This window comes from Protopterus annectens, chromosome 14.part0, assembly GCF_019279795.1.
Source record: "Protopterus annectens isolate FY-2018-M chromosome 14.part0, PAN1.0, whole genome shotgun sequence".
NCBI lineage: Eukaryota > Metazoa > Chordata > Ceratodontiformes > Protopteridae > Protopterus > Protopterus annectens.
The window spans coordinates 369,861,732-369,881,500 of record NC_056748.1 but is presented as its reverse complement, the minus strand read 5'-3'; the positions used below and the strand labels follow the sequence as shown (position 1 = coordinate 369,881,500).

The window sequence follows — 19,769 nt, the reverse complement described above, 5'->3', positions numbered from 1 at the left end:
AGCTATGATACAATACTTAGAGCAGTTTAACCTTCCTGTACTGAGAGAGTATGAAAAAATAAAGCTAATGTCTGTCATAGTGGCAGAAGGGATGCTGAAGCAGTTAGAAACCAAAACACAGGTAAAATCACAGGGATAGATGGATCATTTTTTACGAATTTAGTTCACAATCATTGGGATGTTTTGTTAACGGATGACAGGTTAAGGGAATTAATACACCCTAAATAGCTCTTTTCATATAAGAAAGGGAAGACGATGGAAGGTTGGTTTATTCATTATAAAAAAACAACAGGTAAAGGAAGGGGAGTGAACTAAATGAGTCTGGATGGTCAACCAGTTATAGGTTGTTATCCTTGTGGACATTGTAGTTTTTGTAAGCTTGTCGGGAAAGACATGCAAATAAAAATACATCACTTGTTTGTGATATTTTGGTGTATGGAAATTAGCAAACCAAAAACGTCACTGGGAACTGCTGCTGTACAAATACTGTAAAATGTTTATTAAAACACAAAACAAACCAAAAAGTATCAAAGTGAGCGCTTTCGGGCTAAGCCCTTCTTCAGACAAAGTGCTTCTCACAAACATCACATTTTAAAATAAACATACCCCAATCACTCTTCAGTAAAAAACCCCACCCTGTTTTAATTGTTAGCTGAAGCTAACAAGTCATCATTAAAAACACATTGCCACTACTCTTACTTAATAAAAAGTACGCCTACTTTTAAGTGTTGGCTTCAGAGGCACCATATCATTCTGCCCAGGTTGAATATGGGCTGTTAAATCTAAAATCCACTTTGATTCTATGGTTTCTGTCTTTAACCTAATATCACCCCCTCTCTTATTAATGAATACATTAGCTATCACCCTAAATTTAAATCTATGTGTTGGATTATCCTTTACATGATTATATAGCGCATTGTGCTCATCACAGTTCCTAATTGAAATGTGCTGTAGTATCCTGACCTTAAGCATATTGTTGGTTTTACCAACATAATATCCTGAGCATGACGTGCAATCAGCCAAATACATCACATTAATGGTCCTACAGGTAGCTCTCCCTTTAAAATGAAAACTCTTCCCTGTGGAAGGATGTACAAACACTGTCTCCCTATTAATATGATCACAAGCCTTACAGCCCCCACATGGGACAGTACCCAGCGACCTAGGTAGGCATGTGACCTCATTGTTTCCCCTATCGTGACAGAGTACATCCTTCAGGTTCTTATAACTAAATTGTGGAAAGTCCCCTACTATATCACTCAAGTTTCTGTCACTAGTGATGATGTTCCAATTCCTCTTAATGATGTCACACACCCCTTTGACATTACTGCCATATGTTAGTGTTATCCTAGGTATAGTTTCCTTCTTCCTACCTTTCATCCGGTGACCATTGTGATTACTATAATTACTTCCTAGGTTCGTCGTAACATCAAGCCATGGTCTATATTTGCCTTGCCTGTTCGCAGTACCTCTTGCTACTGCTGTTTCCACTAGCTCACACCTATACCCTCTTTCTTGGAAACATTCTTTTAAATCATCTATCTCTCTCTCAAAATGTTCATCCTGTCGACTGATCCTAGAGATCCTGCCAACCTGCCCCTCCACTATGTTGGAAAAGGTATACCTAGGGTGCATGCTGTCAAATGAGAGCAAAGAATTCTTCCAACTCTCTTTTCGATATAATCTGGAACTAAAGCCTACGATCTACGTAAGGTCTAAGTGTGCACTCCAACCATATTGACAAATGCTCCATATGAACAATGTTCTGAAGGACACTGCACATTTCCTTAGAGTTTTGGGTGAAATGAACAGGGAAGGTAGCCAGGAGGGCACTATGCTGGTAAGCCTAGATGTAAATAGTTTGTTCACAGTGATAGGCAATGAGTATGGCATAGCAGCCTGTGTAGGGATTCTGAAGGATGCGGGTGTTGTAGAGAAAGAACTTTTTCTCATAGAAGAGTCACTGAAAATGGTCTTGGAGAATAACATCTTCTTGAGCAATGGATCAGTGTTTAGGCAAGTACAGGGGGTAGCCATGGGTACCCCCTGTGCAAATTCCTACACCAACCTAGTTCTCTCCTTCTGGGAAAAGAAACATGTTTTGAACCACAGACATTGGAGTCCACATATAGGGGTTTATCTACGTTTTGTAGATGATATCTTTATTGCCTGGAAGGGGGGTGAACAAAGACTAAATACTTTTATGGAATATCTACACTCTACCGCATCCTTCTTGAAGTTTGATATCAAGAGTTCATGTGAGGCTCTGGACTTCTTGGATGTCACAGTAGAACTTACACCCGTAGGCTTTAGTTCCAGATTATATCGAAAAGAGAGTTGGAAGAATTCTTTGCTCTCATTTGACAGCATGCACCCTAGGTATACCTTTTCCAACATAGTGGAGGGGCAGGTTGGCAGGATCTCTAGGATCAGTCGACAGGATGAACATTTTGAGAGAGAGATAGATGATTTAAAAGAATGTTTCCAAGAAAGAGGGTATAGGTGTGAGCTAGTGGAAACAGCAGTAGCAAGAGGTACTGCGAACAGGCAAGGCAAATATAGACCATGGCTTGATGTTACGACGAACCTAGGAAGTAATTATAGTAATCACAATGGTCACCGGATGAAAGGTAGGAAGAAGGAAACTATACCTAGGATAACACTAACATATGGCAGTAATGTCAAAGGGGTGTGTGACATCATTAAGAGGAATTGGAACATCATCACTAGTGACAGAAACTTGAGTGATATAGTAGGGGACTTTCCACAATTTAGTTATAAGAGAAATAAGAACCTGAAGGATATACTCTGTCACGATAGGGGAAACAATGAGGTCACATGCCTACCTAGGTCGCTGGGTACTGTCCCATGTGGGGGCTGTAAGGCTTGTGATCATATTAATAGGGAGACAGTGTTTGTACATCCTTCCACAGGGAAGAGTTTTCATTTTAAAGGGAGAGCTACCTGTAGGACCATTAATGTGATGTATTTGGCTGATTGCACGTCATGCTCAGGATATTATGTTGGTAAAACCAACAATATGCTTAAGGTCAGGATACTACAGCACATTTCGTCAATTAGGAACTGTGATGAGCACAATGCGCTATATAATCATGTAAAGGATAATCCTACACATAGATTTAAATTTAGGATGATAGCTAATGTATTCATTAATAAGAGAGGGGGTGATATTAGGTTAAAGACAGAAACCATAGAATCAAAGTGGATTTTAGATTTAACAGCCCATATTCAACCTGGGCTGAATGATATGGTGCCTCTGAAGCCAACACTTAAAAGTAGGCGTACTTTTTATTAAGTAAGAGTAGTGGCAATGTGTTTTTAATGATGACTTGTTAGCTTCAGCTAACAATTAAAACAGGGTGGGTTTTTTTACTGAAGAGTGATTGGTGTATGTTTACTTTAAAATGTGATGTTTGTGAGAAGCACTTTGTCTGAAGAAGGGCTTAGCCCGAAAGCGCTCACTTTGATACTTTTTGGTTTGTTTTGTGTTTTAATAAACATTTTACAGTATTTGTACAGCAGCAGTTCCCAGTGACGTTTTAGGTTTGCTAATTTATTTCTTTGCTGAACTGGGATTTGGCTAAGCACTAGCTTTATTCTTTTTGGTGTATGGAAATTGTTATACTGACTGGGTGGTATATCTGGCCACATGTACATGCTCCACATTTTATGTGGGCCAAACATCTCGTCCCTTGAAATTCAGGATGTCAGAACATGTGAGTGACATTAGATGTGCTAGAAACAGAAATATATAAACATACCGTGAAACATGGATCAGCTAAATTTACTTTTATTATTATTGATAACATTTGTCTAAATAGGAAGAATAAGGTTGGATGGCATTCATTCTTGGATCAGAAAGAGAAAATGTGGATTATTAAATTGGGTGCATTATTTGCACCAGGTCTAAATGAACATTTGTAATAACCGATAGGAGCAAAGGGCAGAGTATTTAATGTGTTTCAGTCGATTGATGTCATTGCACTGATGAAGGCATAATGGCAAAACCGGTTTGCAGTGTTTTATTACAACTCACCTTTGAAGTGTTTTTTTTTTTTTTTTTTGCTTTCATCCCTACATTTATGTGGATGCATTGAATATATTTGTACTGTTACTCTGTCCATTAAATAATGGAGAGCTGACTTAAGAGTGTAGGCGTTTGCGTTTTACAAGGTAAGATTACTAAAACATTGGGATGGGGGGCTTGCCTGAGCAAAGAAATTACTTTGGGCATCCCAGGTAAGATTAATTTTGATTCAGAATCTAAACTACTTGCCCAAATAGAAGACCCCACTATTAGCGCAGAAAGGGATCTGCACATACACAGCACAGAAGAGACTGTGGAAAATCCTACAGCAAGAATACAGGGGCCATTATGTCCAAACTTATTTATAACAAAATGCAAGCTTGTCATTAAATATCCATCAGTATAGGGAGTGAAAACCTTTAGTTGTTTATATAAGCATTGCACAGGGTAGAAATAATGCATGTCAGTAAGATCGGGCAGTTGAGATATGGAAGGATAAAAACATTGAAGCAAGATTTTGTGAGCAAAAATGTAAAGGAGAAAATATTTTTGATTGATGAGGCAAAGCAAAAGTTTGCATACGAAGAAAGAGATCATATGGCTTCCGTGTGTTTGCCAAGTGAGGTTAAGGAAAATGTGAAAAAAACATTACAGGGATTTCCAAAAACTAGAAAATGTCTTTAGAAGCTAGATCAGAAACAGCAAGAAAGAGGCTCCTTAACAGAGCAAATACAATTCTAATGGAGGAGAGAAGTCAATTAAGAGAGAAAAACTAATGCTGGATTGTAGTTGAAAATTGTATACTCACTTGTTTGGTGTAGACTGCCAGCATATATGGAAGAATTCCAAGGTATGTAACCAAGCCCAAGAAGTACAGGATATTTGCCTCTACAGTTACTTCTATATCCTGACTAGGCTAAAGAGACTGTTCCCTCAGATGGGCGGGATCTTTTGAAGATGCAGCGATCATCTCAGAGGTTCTTAGAACAAACAGTAACAGATACTGCTTTGGAAAAGTAAATCACTGAGACAGTCTCATCAATTGTCAGAGCCATTATGTTAAAGACAAACTTGGTTGTGTGCTCACTAAGCAAAAACTTTAAAACGTTTCAAGTGCTTGACTTGTGTCCTTGTGGCAAGTTCATTAAAATCATGACTAGGGAAGTTAAAGCTCAAGTGCCACTGCTTCTCCCCTCAGAGTATTCTTAAGGATGCTGTTTGAGTGCATTTGTACTCATTTTCTGGCAATTACAGATTGGATGCCCATTGGAGAAAAAAACTAGGTTTGTTTTGGCTATCTGCAGGCCATTCACATTTGCTCTGTTGTGAGGCCTGAAAGCACTCTTCCTGGTTCTGTTCCAGTCAGACTATAAACTCTTAAATAGTCTGTGTGATGAGCACAGTACAGCCATGTCAGGGCACTCTCCTTTACAGTAGTTGTTCAAGTAATAGGATCATTGATGCAGAGCAGAGTTCTTCCTTTCATCCCCTTGGTCCTGCAGTTCTTACAGGACGGGGGTGGTGTTTCTATATAATTAGCTCTGCACCAATCAAAGGTCTTATGGATTACTAACATGTTTTGTTTTATTGCGGAGGTTTTTCATTCCTTCCTTAAAAGCAATGCACTGGCACCAGAGTAACTGAAATACAGAAAATAAAACGCCAGTAGCAACTAGACACTAATGTATTAAATAATAAGTTAAGCACATTTGTGCATTAAAATGCAATTCATCAGAACACCAATACATGTCACACCACCATTAAATAAAGAATAGCAATCATGACGTGATCCATTTTCATCCAATTAAATATCACATTCATTGTAACTTATAAATTAATGTTGAGCATGTTAAAAATTGAGTGTGTTAAAAAAGTATGTAATAAACTCTTCTTATAACATTGTATTTATAATTAAAAACACATTTATCTAAAAATACATAGTGATATTAAATTAAATATAAATATTAGGGTTATAAGCAGTGAACATAATAAATATCAGTTATATACAAGAATTAACCAACATTGCATATGCAGGATCGAAATATGAAGCTTCTCACTAAACATCCTAGACTTCAGGTGCTCCAGTTTTTAATAAATCATTGATACTGATTCTATCATTCAACTTGATATATCAGTACAATTCTATACCAGTTGCAGGTATTATGGGTTGCTAACATGTTTTGTTGTGTTGTGGAGGTTTTAATCCACTCCTTCCTTAGTCTTTTACTTGGGAGGTATGTTCTGGTGGTTTGGTAGAGTCATGCCCTTTATATTTACTTTTTGTAAACATTTACTTAGATTTGTGTAGAATTTTTTTCTTTTCTCAGAATCATTTGTTAATATACCTTACACTTTCTGGGCTCTTGGAAAAAAAAAGGGGGGTGCAGTATGTTTTATTGGGCTGCGTTTTTCCTCTAGTGGATGAAAAGATCAGGCTTGAGGGACTGACACCCACCATGACTAATAGCAGCTCATATGTTGAATTTTTCCGACTAGTTATTTGAGCATCTGTTAAAGTGAGTATACTCACAACATCCCTCTTTAACAGTAGCAGTTAAGTGTAGATGATTACTTTGTTGTTACTTTTGTCAGCGTTGCTCTTACTTATGCTTAAAGCAGTTCTGTCTGGTATATCGGATTTTATTTCACAAATAATTTAGTGGAAAGTTTTGCTTTAAAAAATGAAAATTAGCATTTTGAATGTCTTCCTAGTGTTGCTGTTTTTAACTGTTTCACCCTGTTATGAACATATGCAGAATCCCACTGTAAACTATTACTGACTACACTTTTTTTGTTTCTTTGTTTAATGGGGTAGACAAGAGCCTTTCTTACTGAGTTTTATCGGGACCACAACATACAGCTTTCTAAGCTATTGAACCATCTAGGCCAACCACTTCCTACATGGCTGCGAGAAGAATTACAGAACAGTAGCTGGAGCTGAGACCCTGGTAATTCAGCAGAAACACCATTGTTGTAGAGAGGGGAGACCGTTAATTATCTGCACAACTTTCCCATCTCAGAAAATGAACTGAAAGAGAAGCCCTTCGACACTGAAGGAGTACAAGGGAAACCCGCAAGGCTAAGGCACTGTCTGGAAGAAGAATGAGAGCTTCTGAGTTGTAGAATGGACTTGTTTGCAGAAGTGCTGCTATGAGAAATCACTCATTTTTAAAAGGACTGAGTGAATATGAGTGTGCACTACAGTGTTAGCCTGCAGTTATAACTGAGTTGTACAACTGTTGCTTCCTTCCCACCACCCCTGTTAGTGGTGAGGATACATTCATTTGCATTATACAACAGAAATTACCTCGGAAAATTAAGTGTGACACAATTCTACAATGAAGGGGTAGGTGACAAGTGTGCATTTAGGAGTGGGAGGGGTTAAAAGATCTTCAGTTCTGTTACTTGTGTGTAGCGGGGGCTTGAACTGTTAAACGTCTACTCTTGTGAAATTGTGCTCTAGCTGTTTCACAGTGACAGCAAGACAACAGTTACTGTGCTCAGTATACACAGGGGAAGGCTAGCAACAGCAATGCTCAGAGTACGTTGAAAATGTTGCTGTGCCCATATACAAAGTACAGTGGGAACAGCAACAGTGATTCAGATTTAGTGTGAATAGCTGTCTAGGCACATTTGTTGTCTCTGTGGTTACTGCATACATCCCAAAAACAGCTGGGGGAAGGGGGTAAAATGGTATGTAGCCGTTTTTTGGTTAATGCAATAATCTTTTCTTTGGTTTAAGTGCAGTTCAAGTTGCACTGTATTATAATTTTAATTGTTTTAATCTTATAAATTTGGTTTTACAGTGTCACACATTTTAGGCACTTGAAAATTGGTCTTTCCCAACTTATCAACCTTTACTGTCCCAAGTTGTAAGTCTTATGTCCAGTTTTGCTTCAGTTATAGAGTCTTAAAACATTTCCATAGAGGAGAGTTGCCATGTTGTGGAAAGTCATTCCATGTTTTTTCCCCTTGTTATGTTTTTTTTAATCATTTTTCCAGTGTTAGAAATGATCACTGGATCAGGTACTATACACTCAGTTGTCTGTCTCCCCCGAATGACATGCTTTTTAGTTTGTTTGTCACACATGGCGTTAGAGATTTGGTCTTGTATACAGGAAAGAAACAGAATGTTGCATGCACTTCAAGTTAATGTTTCAGAAACACTGTACTGGGAGTCCGTAAGCACTTAATCTTAGAGTGAATGTTTAGTAGCTTGTATGACCATTTCTGACTATTCTTAAATGAGGATACTTTAAGTAGTTGGGAAGTATGATTTTTACTCACTCATCGTGGAAACAGTGTGGGCTAATACTGTGATAGGTATAAAGCAAAATATCGAAGACAAGATGAAGTACTAAAGGGTAATGTGTCCCTCAAAACCAGACTGCGTTCTGGGTGATGGTCTGTACAATGTAAGCCAGTGTTAGGTATATTATCTTTAAAATGTGCGATTGTTGTTGCAGACAGGGTGGAGTAAATGCTCAACACATTTCAGTTGTAATACAGACAGGCAGGCATCCTTTCATATTCTAAACACAGTAATTGTGTAGTTTAAAAGTCTTTTGTAGCCATCGGTAAATTGTTGCAGACCCCACTTAACAGTCACAGATTCTGTTTGCCACTGATGCCTGTGGCGCATGTTCTAGACTGCCTGTAATGCATAAGAGGTACTCTGATTAACTGGGATACTTACTGTTGATAGTGTGGGAACAGACCCAGACAACCCGTTGTAGATAGAATAGTATTTCTGCAAAGTAACATTTGACCACTGTGTGAATTTGTTTGAAATGCACACTTTCTGATATTGTGTGGAAGTGTTAACAAGGGAGACTGGCTCATTGGTGTACACTACCTCAGAAATTCCTTGTATTTGTAAAGCAGTCTTGAGTTAAAGCCACTGACACTGGAAGTCAGGTACCTTCTGATACACACTGACACATTAGCAGTAGGCTTCAGATTTTTCTTCATCTTTCACCCCTCTGAGTAGGTAGTGAACAAATGGCAAATGTTATACGGTGGTTTACTTTTATTTCCTTGATCTAGGTTTGCTGGACCATGCTGGCTAAAAGTGACATTTGCTCAGTTTTATTGCTGTCTTCTTTGTACAGCAAGATTTAAATACTCACTGTTAAGTTCTGAGAAGTATTAGTGCGCCTTAGATAAAGAGAGGGAGAGCATATATTGCATGTCAGTGATTGCTGTTTCTACATTGAGAGAGGGGGGATGTGTGTGTGTGTGTGTGTGTGGGGGGGTGTATTTCCCCTGCAGACCTCACTTAGTTTTGTTACATTTGCTTGTTTAGTTTAAAAGCTTGAATGTATGCTTTCTGAGAATGTGTGTGCTTGACCTGTAATTTATGAGCTGTCACAGCTGGGTAAATGTAGTCAGGCGTCATAGTGGAGCCATACAAATTTACATAAGTGATTCTTAATTCCCTGTGCGTGTGTACTACTTTACTTTGCAGAAGTACTTCATGTGCTGGTACACACAGTACTTTGAGCATGTTGCTTACCTGTAAAGAGATTTACAATGCTATTACTCCTGTTTGAAGGCCACTGAGAATGCCATACAAAATAGGCTGAGTATTATTGATCTTATTAATTGCAGCTTAAGTGTTACAGTTAAGACCAGTGGTTTACAGTGGTGTCCTCCCTTCACACTGTCAGGTATTGGATTATCTGAGATAAGGAGGTGCATGCCTACTAATCATCAGCACTAAGGTAGCTAATTACCAGAAACTTTCCCAGACTTCTTTTGCCTTCCCTGTATCTCTCACTCCTTTTTGGTACACTAAGTTCAGCTACTTTACTGAACTTTGGGCATTATTTTAAGTGGAACTGTAGTCTTCAGATACTTTACTGAATTTCTTGCATTATTTTAAGAGAAAATCTTTAGCATTTGTTTTAGTCTTGTTCATGAGAAGAAGGACTTTCATTCAGCCATAGGCAGTCAGTTTTGAGCCAGTACTGGTGCCTTAGAGGAATAAAGCCCTGACTACAGTCCAGGTGACCTGAGTTTAACTAGTGGCTTGGGAGCTTCATGTTGCTGGCAGGGAGGATGGGTAGGCCCATCATGGGGCAGGTGCAGAGCCGGCCACACACTGTGCCAACATCCCTTGGAGAAGGAGCAGTGACTCAGACGGCTCCTTTGGGTGTAGCAGATAGGCTTAGTAAGCCACCAGTGAATGGTAGTCTTCATAGTGAATGTGCAGCAGCACACACTCACAGGGGGGGAGCAGAGAGCATCATGGGCCACCAGCTTAGGAGTGGAGTAGGGCAGTTCAAAATGCGCTCATTCCAGGGTTACTGGTGATATCACAAAACCACTCACATCTGCCTGACTAATTCAGCCCTAGACAGCTCTCATCTTCATTCAAGGTGAAATCCTTGAAGCAGATGAACTAACGGGCACTTTATGATTGAAGGCACGCTTGATGGTCTCTAGGCTGTGGGGCAGAAATAGAATGGAGAAAAAAGTTAAGGTAAGTTTGTTCAAAGTTTTTCTCCTCCTCCTGCTCAAAATTTGATTACTTCTCAACCCTACCACCACCCCTATTTCGTGACGCACATCAACGGTGTGTTTTGTTTTTTTTTTAATCTTTTGCACTTTCTGGAAGTTTGCTGCATCCTCAAGTTTGGTAATTACTCGTACTGTTTTAGTGGTCATGTGTCATCCTTGTGATACACGCATATTCTTTCAGTATTTCTGATTGTATTTGCTTTTCAGTTGAATTTTGCTGGCCTTACTGCATTCTGCCTTTTGGCTATGACATTTTTTTACACACTTTCACAATTTTGTTGAGTTTTGTGTAATTTCAAAGTGTTTTTGATTTGAGTGCATTTCTCAGTGTGTGTAGCAAGGCCCATAGGAACTGTAAATACTAAGCATGCATCTCGCATGTTTTCCCTACATTTACAGGTACATTTAACTGTAGATTGTGATATCACTGGTTCATTTCTGTCAGTCTCCAATAGAAAGACAAAAACTCATCACTACTACTAAGATGGAAGAAGGTGTTTCACGTGCTCTCAATGGGGGCTTTAGCTTCAGCATCTTTGGGTCAGATGGACAAGTATTGGGAATGACATTTATCAACCCACATGTTGAACCCCACATCTGATAGGTCCAAAGAAAGGAAAAATTTCAAATTACAGGGTGAAAAATGGTCATGTTCCTTTCATAGCTCTAGCATTAAACAGCCCAGTTCAGACATGATTTTTTCTGTACCTTCCTAACTGGTTCCTGGAGTGTCATCTTCTTTTATGCCTCAGCCTTCTCTGTTGTATATAATCATGTATAGTGTTTTTGTTGTAGTCAGGTGCTAAAATTCACCAGTATTTTTGTTTTTCTAGGCATGTTTTGTAAGGATTCATAGTATTTCAGTAGCAGTTGACTACAGGAAGATGTTGGAGGTTTTCTTGCAGTCAGCAAATGATATCTGAGCACTTCCCCCCCAGTACTGCAGTAGGCAGAGGGCCTTCTGGCTTGTCATATTTTGTTGCAACATTTCCTCAGTTCTCCTCAGCAGGTCTCGTGTCAGTGCTGGTCCTTGTGAAGCTTAGTCTTTTTTATTATTGTTGTTGTTGAAGCCGCGGTGGTACAGTGGTAGCGTTGTTGCCTCACAGCAAGAGGTTCTCCTGTTCAATTCACGGCTTGAGTGCTTTCTGTGCAGAGTCTGCATGTCCTCCCCGTGGTCGAGTGGCCTCCGAAAGACATGCGTGAATGGGCGTGCCTTCTCTGAAGGTTGGGCGTCGGGCTGGCAACTCGGCACCATAAAAAATCTACTGCCAATCATTAGTGGACTGGAATTCTGCTGTGGCGACCCCTAACCGGGAAAAGCCAAAAAGACAAACAACAACATTATTGTTGTTTTTAACATAAGTTTATATACATAGAGAAGAAAACAAAACATTTTAACAGGTTCAGTTAGTGTTCTACAGTATATATGATTTCGTTTTAACAGTTATCATTCACTCCAACATTGTATAAATTACTTAGATTATGCCTTCCCTTAAACCTTACTCTTCCTGAAGATTCTGCATGTATTCCCAAAAAAATCCATTTATTTCTGCGAAATTTGCTCCTTTATAGTATTCAGTACAGTTGGTTTGGACTTAGATTAGATTTTTTTTTTTGGGGGGGGGGGGTTTGAAACAGCAATATATTTAATATGCCTTATATGTCTAGCCAATTTAGATACTATATTGCAGCTCAAAAATAATTTTCTGTTAACTGTTTGTTTCCCCAACATTTCTGTCAAAGGATTATTGGGAATTTTTTAAATCTGCCAACTTATTTTCCCAGTTACCTCTGTCTTCCCCATCAAACCTCTAGTATTTGCTGTCTACCTGCTGGAAAACATCATCTGAAGTCAACTTGGTGTATAAAAAATACCTATGAAACCTTCTCAACTTTACCTTTAAGATTTTTCCCATTGTTCCTTTGTAAAGTGCTTTTCCTATTCTTTTTCCAATCTTTGGTAACCTGCTCTGATTGATAATTAGTATGCCATATTTTTGTACACCCCCACTAATTATTCCTTTTTGTCAGTAGCTTCTTTTCTAGACTCATCTGAAAACTGTACCATTCCCCTGTTCCTTTCTCTTTGTCAACTCACTGTTAATCATTTCGAGATGGGGAAGGCAGCCTCTAACCTGCAGTCTAAATGTCTACTTTGCCTCATCCCACTCTTGTATTTCCTTCCAAAGCTGTATGTTCCCATAATTTTCATTTGTTAATTTCCTTCAGTAAATTCTAGCCACTCTTGCCTATTTTCTGTATCCCTAATTGATATAATCCTGAATGGTAAAAATCTCCCTTCTCCATTCCTGTACTAGCGTAGTTTTTAGAATACTTTCTGAATACAGTGTTCTGTATGATTGTTCATTCTCTTTAAGGACTTCTACCAAAAATCTTGGTCTGTCTTTACTTCTTGAAACCCCTACTGTTTCATCAGCATCCCCTTCCACTTAGATTTTACAGCCTTCTGTCTTGAGTTATGATTTTCACCTGCATAGTTGTAATTAGTTCCCTCAATGGGAACGTTGAGCTTTCCTTTACAACACATTGTAAGATCTGACTTCTTAGCAGTCAGTTGCAGTGGCATAAGGACTGTATTATGTTGAAGGAAAAGACAGGCTGCATCCATTTTAATGCTGTCTGTTGCTATCAAGTACAAGTTTTATTTCCATACTTGCAAGAGAATAACAAAAAATTAGGTCACGCTTCAGATTTGCTTTCACATGCATGTGTTTGCCTCTGAGTATGGCAGAAATCATAGATTAAGCAGTAAGTGTGTAATATGGCAGTGGCATATTTTAAGGCAGAAGAAAGTTCTATATAATTAGATAAGCTACTTTTTAAAAAAAAAATGGATCCAGATCAAATTAGTACCAGTAAAAATGGGCTCCCACGTTGGTATGATGACTGACATCTGACTGATATATGTTTACTTCAACCCCAATAATTTGTGCATTTACACACTATTGTACTGTAAGCTGCCATAGCAGCATCTGTTTGTTTTTTTTAACGTTCAGAAAAACATCTTTCCTCAAGTATTGCTTCATGAACTTTCATCATGCCATGCCCTTGACATTAAGGAAGGAAGAACAAAAAAAAAAAAAAAAAAAAGAGGGAGAAAATTGAGATGAGAAAGATTGTAAAACATTTTTTTCCTCTTCAGAGAACTGACCCAGTTTCTGCACTGGACTTGTGTTATTGTGAACATTCACATTGAATGATAATATTGGAGAAATTTTTGCTCTCACAGTTGAACTTATTTTTTCTGGCACAGAAAAATAGAGAAAATGTTAAAGCAAGTGATGGATTAAGCTAATTAATTTTCTTGTAAATGTTTTGTGTTCATATGTGATGCAGTACTTTCCAATGAACTCACAACACTTAAACATAAAGCCCCCTCAATACCACACTTCTACTCTTTATCATTAAGTTCTCCCACACTCACTTTCAAAATGAAGTGTACCTTATAACAAACATGAAATACATTGGCATCACCCTATAGAGGGGGACCAGAAACAACAGTAGTTACAGTATATTGTTTTACGGGGTATTCATAACCACCTGTGTTGTTTGTTTCTTGGCAGAGTACTGCAAATCCATTGTGTGTAACTCTGGGAAAGAATTGTAATGATGTTATTAAAAACTTCAAAACAAAATTGCACAATATTCTGGAGTACTAAAATACATTTTTAACTATATTAATAATGGTTCCATAGATATTGTAGAATGTAGTACAATCTCTTTAATAACCAGTTACAATAGAATAATAAATAAAAGAAATGGTGATGAAAAGTGGCAGTGAAATACAGAAATGACCATTCCATAGACAATGGGGTGGGGGCTAAAAGCAAAGGTATGATCTGCAGCCAAGTAACACTGGAAAACTGTGTTAAAGCTCTTACACATCCCAGCCTATTTTCCTAGATTCTTTTTTTAATATGTATATACAGTTGTCTTAATGGTAAAGGTCTTTGCCTCCCATGCACAAGGTACAAGGTTTGATCCTGACCTCCACCCAATGCTTGTATGGAGTTTGTATGTTCTCCTTGTAGGGTTTTCTCCCACCTTCCAAAAAATAAAATACAAAGTGTTTCCACCTCAAACTCTCTTACGAATGGAAATGTGGGCAGCTGCACAGACTTTATATGGTGCAGGAAAAGTTTTATAGACCATTGCCTTGGACATCAACTGTGGTGTGCAGTGTCCTCTAGACAGAACACCGATCACAGACTGAGCAGTATATCAGGGGTAGCCACTCGATGGTGTAAAATTCGTTACAGGTGACTTGGTCATATTGACTTTCACAAAAAAATGGGTATTTACTGGTAATAAGTGGATTGGAGACGTGGCTTCCACCAAGCTATGCCAAAGACCCATCCTAATGCTGGGAGGGGTCTATGTGCCCACCATAAAACCCAGCAGTCCTGGGTGAATAAGTTACCGGCTGGTCGGTGTCCAGTTGTCCTGCTTGGGTTACCTACGATAGTTCTGTTGAACGAAAGCTGAAGGTAAAACCAATCCATCTGCCAAACATGAACAAAGGATTGCTGCAGTCGTAGATTAATTAACAAGGCAAACTTGGAAGTGGATGACATGTTAAGGAGGAGGCTGCACATCTGTATCCAAGATGAATGGCCTTGGGAATCCAGACTAGTACTCAAGAGGAGGACAGACTAGAAATGGTGTGGGAATTGTGAGGGACAGGCTTCAGAAGACAGTGAGAGATGTTGTTAGAACTAGCAACAGACTCCCATGTAAGGATAAGACTATATTCATAATCTCAGCCTGTGCCCCACAGCAGGGTTGTGACAGCAAGGAAAAGAGTGCATTCAGGCAGCAGTTGCAGGTCCTACTAGATAAAGCAAGAAATGAATTGGTATTGATACTGGGGGACCTTAATGCACATATTAGGATAGAGTGAACGGGATATGAGCCCTACCTGGGTCCACAAGGATGGAACAATAAGAATAAAGGAGGAGAGACCATGCTAGACTTCTGTCTGGCAAATGGTTTGATGGTGGCCTACACATAGTTCGGCAGGAGAGACTGTCACAAGATCACATACAAGAGTAGCTAACATGCAACTCTATAGACTCGTCTCCAGTTAAATAGTTGGCCCACAGCATAAATTAGTTGGAAGCAGTGGTTAGAGAAGGCTCTAATGTCAGAGACTTGGCTGAAGACCTGGAAGTTGACAAGAGAGAAACTCAAGAGTTTAAAGACATACTCAGGGCACTAGCACCTTAGGAAGAAGAGGAAATGGGCGGAGTTGAAGAAGAAGACTGGCATTGCCTCAAAACAGCATGTGTGCAGACTGCAGAATATCTGCAGGGCTCTGCTTAGGACATTTTAATTGGATAATTTGAACTTTGGCTGTTTCCTGTTTTTCTACTTTAATAAGCCTGTGTTTGTACCTGTTTGTGCCTGTTTGCTCAAAGCTGCATTGAGGTTAGGTCTTCTGCTCTTGCTCTACTGTTTTCCAAATACCTGCTGAGAGACTACAAATGGTAAGTGTTTATATTCAATTGTCTGAACTTTCTGATTAACTAAAACAATATTTGCTGCATATCTGTTTAAATTGTGTAACTGTATTTACTGCATTTTTTAAATTGTCTGCTAATTGAATTCCTCTTACAACTGTAATTACTTTTCATCTGCTTGTTTTGTTCATTTTACTTGTTTGCTGCATTTGAACACTAGCATAGGCTAGGTTCAGGTTTTTGCTGCATCTAGTACTATTTGTGACCTTTGAAGCTTGTAAAACAGTTAATCTTTTGGTTGGAGAGGGCCCCCCCATGCCCTTGTGGGAGGAAGGTACAGTTTGGACTGATCTAGCTCGAGTTACTGTTGCAGGCCTCTGTGCAGGGCATTTTGATTAGATCATTTGAACTTTGGCTGTTTTCTGTTTTTTGCTTTAAAAAATGGTTTGTGCTTGTTTGCACCTGTTTGGGCATCATGCAGCATCATGCACTACTGTGCAAAGGGATTGCCACTTAGACTCTATCTAGCCTCACAAATATTACCTAAACCAGAGCTCTTCACACCTAAACCTACTAATACCTGCCCCTGCTGTATTCACTCTTCAGCTGTTATAGCCAGACCAAGATTATTCCTGGGACCATGAACTGTCAGTGTCCCTCCTTTTCTCCTACCAGCCTGGTTGGTATGGGTCTACTGAGGTAGTGTGACAACTGTCTCATGTACACTGACAACGCCATACTTCTAAATCATTCCTGTACCATTTGTGATTGATGCACCTACATTATGAATGTGGAATCACAGCTCTGTCATGCAATAGATAGCAATACAGAGGGGGTTGTTAGTCCACCTACCACAACTTATATTCATGACACACAGCATACACATAGGTCAACATATGCAGAGGTACACGCAAAAAATCTACCTAAACACCAGAGACCTCCAAAATACTTACTTACTAAACCAACCATAGTACCCAAAACACACTACACATAATGACACAAGCATAAGTATCTCACTATCAAAGCCCATAAGGCAACACACATCCACTCCAAATATCTTGGCCATAGAAACTCTATAGCAAGACACACAGATGTCCCCCTCACCAGGCTGAACAAGGAGAAAGTCATGGTCAGCTGTCTTTCTGGTGCCAGGATTTGTCGGATCACACAGGCACTCAAGTCTCTAAACAAGTACAGTTATGATTTGGTCATAATACATGTTGATGTGAACAACATGCAACATACCTCCCTGGCTACATGAAGAGAGACTTGATTGAGCTCTCTCATTGTGTCACAGGCAGGTATGTCCCTAGTCTTGAGCAGCATATTACCCTCGCCTAGGATGATACCACAATATAAACAGAAAATCATTGACATTGACTTCAATAATTGGCTTAGTTTCTGGTATCATTCTAAGGGGATCCAGTTTCTGTCATCCTGAAAAGACATGATCAATTGACCTTGATGCTTTGCCAGAGATGGTCTTCATCTTTCACCCCTGGGATTTTGGTTACTGGCAAAGGCTCTTGCCACCCCAATAGTGCCTTTTTTAGGCAATGTCACAAGGACAAAATTCCAGACTTAAAAATGTCACCAAAAAACAACCTCAAGATTATGTTGCTAAATGCTAGGAGTCCTAGCATGAAATTGCACTCACTTTTAAGTAATCCTCAACTTGGAAGATGCTGATATCTGTGCAGTCATCAAGACCTGGTTCAAAGCAGTGGAGAACTCCCCAGCCATACCAGGTTACACCTCCTACCACACGTTCAGACCACAAATGGAAGGCGTGAAAACTAAATGAGGTGGTTTATCAATATTCATTAAAGACAAGTACACCTTCAGATTGGTTGGACAGTATGATTCCCTGGAGACAGTTCAGGTGCAACTAACTGCCAGTTACAGGACCCCCTCCATGAATCAAGACACCCACTCTGCCTAATTGGATATACTGGAATCCATCAAGATACATCCAAACTCATGGTTCTTGGTGATTTTAATTACCCATCCATTGACTGGGTAGATTACTCATGCTCAAACTCACTTGCCCAAAGGTTCCTTGAGTTTAACTCCAATGCCTTGGACCAGCTGGTGGACACCCCAACCAGGGTTGGCAACATCTTGGATCTGGTGCTTACCAGTATGGAGGACCATTATAGCACTCCCACTGTGAGATTTTCCCTTGTTAGCTCTGACCAAAAATCAGTCTCATTTGAAGTAACTATCACTCTGAAAGCCCCCAGCAGCAACTAAACTAACTTCTCCAAAGTAGTTATATCCTTCTAAGTGTTAATATAAGTAGCTTCACTGTACCTCCCCCTCAGATGGAACTAGCAACTATGTAGAGTCCTACACCAATGCTTTTTACAAACACCTGTATAACCGCATTGACACGGACATACCTGATAAAACCAAAACAAGCTCTTCAAGGAAGAGCAAACCCGCATGGTGGACAACTGCCATTAACAGACTTTACAGTAAGAAGAAGAAATTGTTGTCCAAGTGCCCTAAATTGGAAACACTCCCTCCTCAGCTTAAACAAGCAAATAAGACTTCTTGTGAAGTCCTCCAAAGCAAACTATGAATCCAGATTGGCATCCTCAACTAAGGACAATAATAAGGCATGCTTTAGTGACATCCATAGCCTAAAAGGTAAGACCCAGATTTGCACTGAAGTTTTAGTTAATGATACCACATACAGAGCCTGTGGACATAACATACTTGTTAGCCAACAGGTTCTGTGAAAACTTCACTCCCCTGTCCCCACCACACATACCCCATGACATTCCTTCCACCTGTCCCCCACCTTGTATCTCTCTAGAGAGCAGGTAGTAAATGCAGCATCTGTGGGACCTGATAACATCCCAGTCTGTGTCCTACATGGGCTCCAACAAGAATTAGCAACATCATTGGGTACTCTTTTCAGTCATAGTCTAAGCACTGGCTTCTTCCCTTCTGAGTGGGAAATGGCCACCATTATCCCCTTACACAAGGGTAGTGCTTCCACTGACCCCTGGAACTATAGACCTATTAGCTTGACTAGCCTTATCTGCAAGGCCATGGAGCAAATCATCATGGATCTTATCAACAAATAAGAAACTGAGGTTATGGAGTACCTGCAAAGTGAAGGATTCAGTGTAAAAATCTAATTCAGAAAGAAACACAACAGGTTAGTGCAGTGTACATCCAAATTAAGGGAAAACCAGTGGAATGGAAAGCAATTGGCCAGGTGCCATATGAAGATATTTTGAAGCCTTCTACAGGAAACTAGTATAAATGTTCACTTGAAGCTGGACAACAAGGGAGGGAACAAGAAACTGTGAAAATTCTGACACAGTCAATTCTGGGGAGTGATAAGCCACTGAGGTCCCATATGACAGAGCAACGGATGGCACAGGATGAAAGTGAAGAGAATGTGCCACAGGAAGATGCTATAGAACTTGCTATAGAATGCCCGCAGGAAATGGAAAACAAAAAAATGTGCCCTCAGTTTAGAAGAAAATCAGCTAAGAGAAGAGTTGCTTGATTCAATAGAGATAGACATATTAAGATCAACGAAAGAAATAGACTGCAGAAGGTTAATAAAACCCTAAAGTCAGACGTTTGATAAAACAAATGAACACAGTAATTACGACTGTCCATAGAGATCCATGCGATATAACAGAAGTAAACAGGACATATTACTGTGGAGCTAAATTAATAATTGATAAAGTTCTACC

The 19,769-nt window shown here is 39.4% G+C and overlaps 1 protein-coding gene across 4 annotated transcripts in view; it reads left to right on the top strand.

Annotated features, from left to right (window-relative positions):
• NDST2 (N-deacetylase and N-sulfotransferase 2) overlaps window positions 1-11,714 on the top strand; it is a 1,311,836-nt gene extending 1,300,122 nt beyond the window's left edge. For all 4 annotated transcript variants that reach the window (XM_044056100.1, XM_044056101.1, XM_044056099.1 and 1 more), the window contains one exon: window positions 6,864-11,714. In XM_044056100.1, the coding sequence (XP_043912035.1) occupies window positions 6,864-6,989 (126 nt within the window). In that variant the 3' untranslated portion in view covers window positions 6,990-11,714. The remainder of the gene's footprint in view (window positions 1-6,863) is intronic.
• The last annotated feature ends 8,055 nt before the right edge of the window (window positions 11,715-19,769 follow it).